Source organism: Etheostoma spectabile, chromosome 8, assembly GCF_008692095.1.
Source record: "Etheostoma spectabile isolate EspeVRDwgs_2016 chromosome 8, UIUC_Espe_1.0, whole genome shotgun sequence".
NCBI lineage: Eukaryota > Metazoa > Chordata > Actinopteri > Perciformes > Percidae > Etheostoma > Etheostoma spectabile.
In genome coordinates this window covers 3,299,163-3,305,922 of record NC_045740.1, presented here as the reverse complement: position 1 = coordinate 3,305,922, position 6,760 = coordinate 3,299,163, and the positions used below count along the sequence as shown (strand labels likewise).

Genomic DNA, 6,760 nt, shown 5'->3' with positions numbered 1-6,760 from the left:
TGTTATTATATTGGCGCAAGTTCACATTAGTCACACTAACATCTTTAAAGTCTTAGAGCTGGCAACAATGGAAAAACCTCGAACTGGAGTTTAATAGGGCCTCTTGGAATCGTGGTGAAATTAATTTGACTGTACTAACATACATAAATATGCTTCCATTTGGCAGGCTACAAATGGAAATTCTGAAGTGTGTCATTGCTCAGTTGTCCTTGGCGTGCATAGTTGAGTCTCTGGGGAACTTTGTGGGAATTTGAAGCTGTTGTCTTATTCTTTTAAACCCCCCACATGCTCGGGGTGGAGGTGGTGGTCGGATGCTGAGGTCTGTTTAATCTTCCTCCTCTCCCTCTGTGGGAGGTCGGGTGATGCGGCGGTAACCCCTCTTCCCAGCAGGGCCTTTGGGCTTGGCGAAGGCCTGCTTATGTGCATGCTGCTTGGGATGCACCTCCTCGTACAGGAAGTCACCGGTCAATTCCTCACCATTGTCAATCTCCAACTGGTAAACAGACAGACAGAAAACAAACAGGAGCCGATGGACTTGTAGAATGAACTTATACGCACACTCTTGAAGCAATGCATGCTATTTTTTTGAGCAATAAGATTCTACCTGTTTGGTATCCATCTGTTACAAATATGATTTTCAACTCTCAAAGACCCATACTACACACATAACCTCATGAATGGACTTTCCCCTAAAGGCTCTGAAGACCAGTTTCTCAATCAGCTTCAAAAAGTTGTTTTAATCAGTTTTACAGATTTCTGTCTTGCGTCTGTGTTTTTCTCACTGCTAAACAAGGCTCATTTGTACATAAATAAGGAATTAGCAATCTAAATGACATGTGACGACAGGCACACTCTGCAGTCAATCAAATATGAACAAACTAGGGCTGAAACTAAAAGTTATTTTCTTGACTAATCAAATAATAGTTTTGTCAATTAAAAACTTAAATTCTTAATAGTTAGACTCTAGTTCTACTAGCTTTAGTGTCGTATATGACAAAGTGCATAAGATGCTGGAACAAGTGAATTTCTGGCATTTGTGCTAGGAAAATGACAATCTTATCAAAATAGATGTTGGTCAATCCGTTGTTGCAGCTCTAGATCAAACTAGAGTTATAAAGTGTTAGACTCTTTATAAAATAATACCTAATGATGTTACTTCTGTATTTAAACTCGAATGGGTGCCTCCTTATTCTCAAGATCAAATGTCACGTTTTCAGGGGCTTAAAGTTTGTGACAAAAAATAATCAAGATGTGTATGCTGTTGACCAGTCTTTTATCATGATAGGTAGTTGCTCACCTTTTTCTCAATCTCAATCTGGAGATTGTTTTCCACCATGTCAACCAAGGGATTTTTGCAGCTAGAATACAGCATCCTCTCTCGGATGCTACAATTGTACCCGGGCATAGAGTAAATGAAGACTGCAAAGGCAAAAATGGACAATGAGGTGAGTGGACACAAAGTGCCATTCAGGGCAACACAAAAAACAGCTGTATAGAAATAATAGGGAGTGTGTCAACTGTTCATAATAACTTGTGAGAATCTATTCACCTGTGGACTCTAAGTAGTCGCCTTCGTGGGAATGTTTGTAGAGGAAGAAGTGGTAGCGTGCAGATTCTTTAGGGATTCTCATTGGCAGGTCTTTCACCTCTGTTGGCTCAGTGTTGCACAACCGAATCAGCTCCTGCGAAGCGTCTACTTCCTGTTGACAAAGGAAATGATACATTGCTCTCAAGGTTGGTGTGTGTCCGTTTATGCCTAGGAAGTCCCTGCTTTGAAGTCCAGACCAATTAGGGAAATCTAGGTGGGGGGACAGTGAATAACAACAATAATCTCCCCTCACTCTCAGGTGTCTGAGTGCAACAAGTTACTCAACAATTGCTGTAGGAGTAAACCTTCACTGGATAAATAGAACAAAACATGCCGCTGTCTTGGAAAGCTTTTAGAATAACAGACAAAAAGGGGAACGGAGACAAAGCAGCAACAGTGCCACAAATATTCCTTTGTACTGATCTGATCTTGTGACATAAACCCTTTGAATTTGAATTAGAGGAACAAAAGGCTTTTTGGGCAAAATGACTAACTAATTGTGTCGGCCTGTAAACAACTTCTGACCAAACATACTTTATCCCTCCAAACAATAATGCAAGACAGATAATGTATTTGATTATTCAAATTATTAATCCTGCAAAGTCTCCTACTCACTTATGATTTGTTTTAAAGAACTCACCAGTTGTACGTAATTGATTCTTTTGTCCCTAAAGCGTTCAAGTGCTGCGACAGCGTCTTTGTGAATAGGGAAGGCCACTCCCTGCAGAGTCTGCTGCTTGGTATCCACACTGATGTCCGTCTGCACCTGAACACGCACACACACAAAATGTTTATCAATAGGCGCATTTATACAGATCTGAATTAATTACTGTGGCATACAGTTAGTATTTGGCTTCTAACATGTTTTTGACTTTATAGCCCGGTTTTGGTCTGGTATGACATGTCCACATTCTTATAGCAGTGAGAACTGGAATGTGTCCCGGGTCACTTTAAGGACTCAACTCTGACCAGAACTACGTACTCGTGTGTTTGGATGTTATTATCATCCTGTTGGTGATGTGTTGCTGTTTTTGTTCCGGTGCTGCCTTCTCTTTTATCAGGAAATGATGGGTCTTAATTAGCAGTAACTAAACACAACTCTTATAGCGGACATGAAACTAAAACTAGACCACGAAACAAGCCACAGAGATTCAGTTAGAATTAAGCAACAAACCTATTGAAAGCTGAACACACAGAGACTTATTTCTTATTTCTCTCCTGCACAGGTCCCTCCTGTCAGTAGACATCCTTATGTCAGCGCACAGACAGACTGTAGGAAGCACTTTTGCATTAGACATTGCACATTTCCAATGTATAATTTATTTGAGAGTTACAACTGACATTTATACACACTCACACAACCACACTACATCCAAACAGGAATGATGTACATGTGTATTTGCAAATAGAGCGGGGAAGTGATTGCAAGTGGTCACTCAGGACTTGTATGGAGACAAGGTTCACCGCCAGGTTCAAACACATGAGTACATGAGGGGCCTCATGTACTGTAAAAACGTTGCGTATGCATGAAAAGCTTGCATACGCTGGTTTACACAGACACTTTAGGATGTATAAAAAAATTAACTTGACATGAGAATGTGCGTGCCGTCACTCAAAGTCTTTTCTGGCTCTGTAACGTGGCAAAATCTAACTGAAAAGGGCTGAAAATCACCAAACATTACAAAAGGTTTCCAATGTTTCCACTTCACTTCACTGGCATATGTCTGTGACATTGTCTATAAAAAAACATACTTACTGTATATCCACATATATTACATCAAAGTTTGATCATTTATGTTAATGATATTTCACATCTTTCACACTTTAATAACTGTTTAATTTGCAGGCTACTTAACCTCTGTGAGTAAGGGAAATTAATGAAAAATCCATTTACAAAATATTTTCAGTCATCCTCTGTATTTCCCATGGATGAAATATCTTACTCACTGTGCAACAAAAAAAGATTGGCACGGGAAAATGCAACAGTATCTTAGGCCCTCCTTTATGCAATGTGCGTCCAACCTAAAACAGGCGTAGGACAGGCGTATGCCGATTCCTACGCAAAGCTCGGCATTTATCAATTTAAACGCGAGCATAGGCAGCAAAATATATATACACACGCCGAAAAAAGTCCGCAACATTGTTTTGGCCTGTGGGGTTCTGCACAACATCGTGCAGGAAAACCGGGTGCCGTAAATGCAGTGACAGAGCCAGATGACCAGACGCCCAGGGAGCAGGGTCCAACACGGCCCCAACGGGGGGCTTTATGAAGGAGACAGGATATTACTCATCGCTTTCCTCTTACTACAGGCTTCATGTGGGATTCATGAAACATTCGTGTCACACCAATCAGAGCGGAACAATGATCATACATTAATAAATGCAGCGACTGGAAACGATCGTAATTTAAATATCACACCCCAATATATTCTCGGTTTTAAGGCCTCGCCCCTACTATTTACAACATGGCCAGATGTAATCCGGCTAAGAAGCAGCACTTTTCAGAGGTGGAGATTGAAACCCTGACATCTCAGTTTAATTTGCAGTAACAAGTGTCCTATTTGGCAGCCTAAAAACAGGTATTAGGCTGTAGGAAGAACGCGGAACAGAAAGAGATCACTTATGCGGTTAACAGTGTTGCCGTATTAAATCGGATTGTTATATATAGGCCTATTACAATCTCTTGGGCCTACATGTACAGTAGGTGTACCGTATATTTAAATAAACACATGGTAGCGGAGTTTATGCAATGTTTTTTTTTATACTCCTGTTTTTTTGTGAGTGAGAGCCAGGCAACAGCTGTGAGGAAGAAAATTTGACTCTTAATAACGAATAATGGTCTTTAAATTCAATCATATTATAAGACAAAAATCAATGTTACCACTCATGGTAATGACTTTTGCATAGGTGAAATAGAATAAATATTCTTCGGTTTAGTAAAGAAGTGCAACAAGCAGCTTGAACGCTGGAGCGTAATGATTACATTAGATGCTTGTATCGGCAGTGACAAGGCACCTCCATGGAATCACACAGAAAACGGGAAATGCTGGTGTGGGATTACACTGATGGATTGCATCTATTTTTAGAGCCCTGTTCCCACAAAATGAAATGCCGTGCAAACATGATTGAGCCTCTGATGTAGCTACCGCGCATACTAAAAGGATTGCGGTTCTTTTATCCATCTGCTTAGTAAAAGTCAGGCAGTCTCCAAGGCACAGCAATGATAAATATTTCAAAGCCTCTTTTTCATCTAGGCGGTACAGATTAATGGAATATTATCGTCCTTCAACAGCTGGTCGAGTGGGATGAGCACAAACCTCACTTCCCATTTGCTGTGCTGTTTTTAATTGACCATACTTTGGAGAGGGAGTGCACTACACAAAGCACTTCCATATAGGGTAAGAAAGACAGCTCTTGTTTGTGCCGCAGGCTGGAAGAGCAGCAATTAGAATAGGTAGTTTCTTAAAAATGAAGAACCCCCCGCCCATTTTGTATGTCTTTACTGGTGTGTATTTGTCTGTGTGGATGGGTCTGTGTAGTTTCTCCCTGTCTGGTTTGGACCTGACCTGTGTTGGTCTGTGGGTGGGTACTACTAATTATGCTTTGTTCACCATGGCCTCCGCTGTATGAATAGTTTATTTGGGTTACAGTTCTACAAAGGTTGAAAAGTGAAACTTCAGATGGTGTTTTTTTACTTTTTGTCTGGTGGAGTCCATCTGGCACCCTAAAGTCCTTCACATCAGCTGGCGCCATTACCAGCGGGCAATGGATATCATATTACAGTATTATTTCTTCATGTTATCACCGCAAACATCAAAGGCAAAGCGCGATACAGCTCACCTGTGCTCCATGCAAAATCACTGCCAAGTACTCAAAGCCACAGAGCATTCACCTTTTCATAAAGCTCTCCCAACATGGAAAAAATAAAATTAATCACCCATTAAGAGCTCTTCTTTACACACTTTATTGCTCAGGCCGAATCCCTATAAACAAGGTTCTTCTATGGAGTTATGGGTGTGTTTTATCGAAGTCTAATATATTCATCTTCGCCAACATCCTGCTGTTCTAATGCATCAGCAGCTTTGCACTGTGTCAATACTGCCGGGCAAGCATATGCACACTTGTACTGCTGCTGACCTTGTGGTGTTTGGAAGGATGCATCGCTGGCCTTCATTGATACCCCACACTGATTCAGGTGGGATTTACATCACTCACACACACACACACACACACACACACACACACACACACACACACGCGATGTGATTAGTTGGAATACTGCTGTAAGCTGATGTAAGCTATTAAAGCTATTATAAGCTATTTCACCTAAAGCCTTAGGTAAAGGAAGATGTAGTGTAATTTCTTTTCAGAACTGAAAAAAAAGAACAAGCCTAATCCACACCCACTTCAAAACAGACACAAGCCATGCAACTTGTCAACATGCGGTTGTATCTGCATACACAAGCATGGTGAAGGGCATTGTTTCCGCTACTATGGTCTCAAATGGAAACAATGACCAAGAAAATAAAATCTGAATGTCTTGTCTTGTGTGTGTGGTGTGGTGTGTGGTGTTGTTGTGTGTGTGTGTGTGTGTGTGTGGTGTGTGTGTGGTGTGTGTGTGTGTGTGTGTGTGTGGTGTGTACCTCATTTAGTTTAATCTGTCTCATTTCCTCCTCTGCAGCGTGAGGGGCAGTGGAGCAGCCTGCGAGGTCAGATGTTTCCTGTATCCACTGAGAGTCACTTCATCCTGGCGGGGCAAAATATAGCATAGCCACACATCATATAGCAATATTTACTGACTCACTAATACATCAATGCTCATATCATCATACAATGATGCTACGCCTTGCTACACCCTGCAGTCCTGTAGTGTCCTGCTACGCCATGAACTACAACTACTATTTCTGGTCATAGTTCCATTATCTTTGTTGTGACCATTATTGCCAGTGTTCATCACACCCCCAACCGGCACCGTCAGACACCGCCCACCAAGAGCCTGGGTCTGTCCGAGGTTTCTGCCTCAAAGGAAGTTTTCCTCACCACCCCGTGGTTTTTTCTCGCCACAGTTGCACTATATGCTTGCTCTTGGGGGAATTACTGGAATTGTTGGGTCCTTGTAAATTATAGAGTGTGGTCTAGACCGACTCTATCTGTAAAGTGTCTTGAGATAAC

At 41.5% G+C, this 6,760-nt stretch overlaps 1 protein-coding gene across 1 annotated transcript in view; it reads right to left on the bottom strand.

Moving 5' to 3' along the window:
- Positions 1-5: 5 nt before the first annotated feature.
- The window catches only part of twf1a (twinfilin actin-binding protein 1a), an 11,044-nt gene continuing 4,289 nt past the window's right edge, over positions 6-6,760 (bottom strand). The window contains 6 exon segments of the mRNA XM_032523584.1: positions 6-493; positions 1,298-1,419; positions 1,550-1,700; positions 2,229-2,354; positions 6,232-6,269; positions 6,272-6,335. Of these exon segments, the coding sequence (XP_032379475.1) occupies positions 326-493; positions 1,298-1,419; positions 1,550-1,700; positions 2,229-2,354; positions 6,232-6,269; positions 6,272-6,335 (669 nt within the window). The 3' untranslated portion in view covers positions 6-325.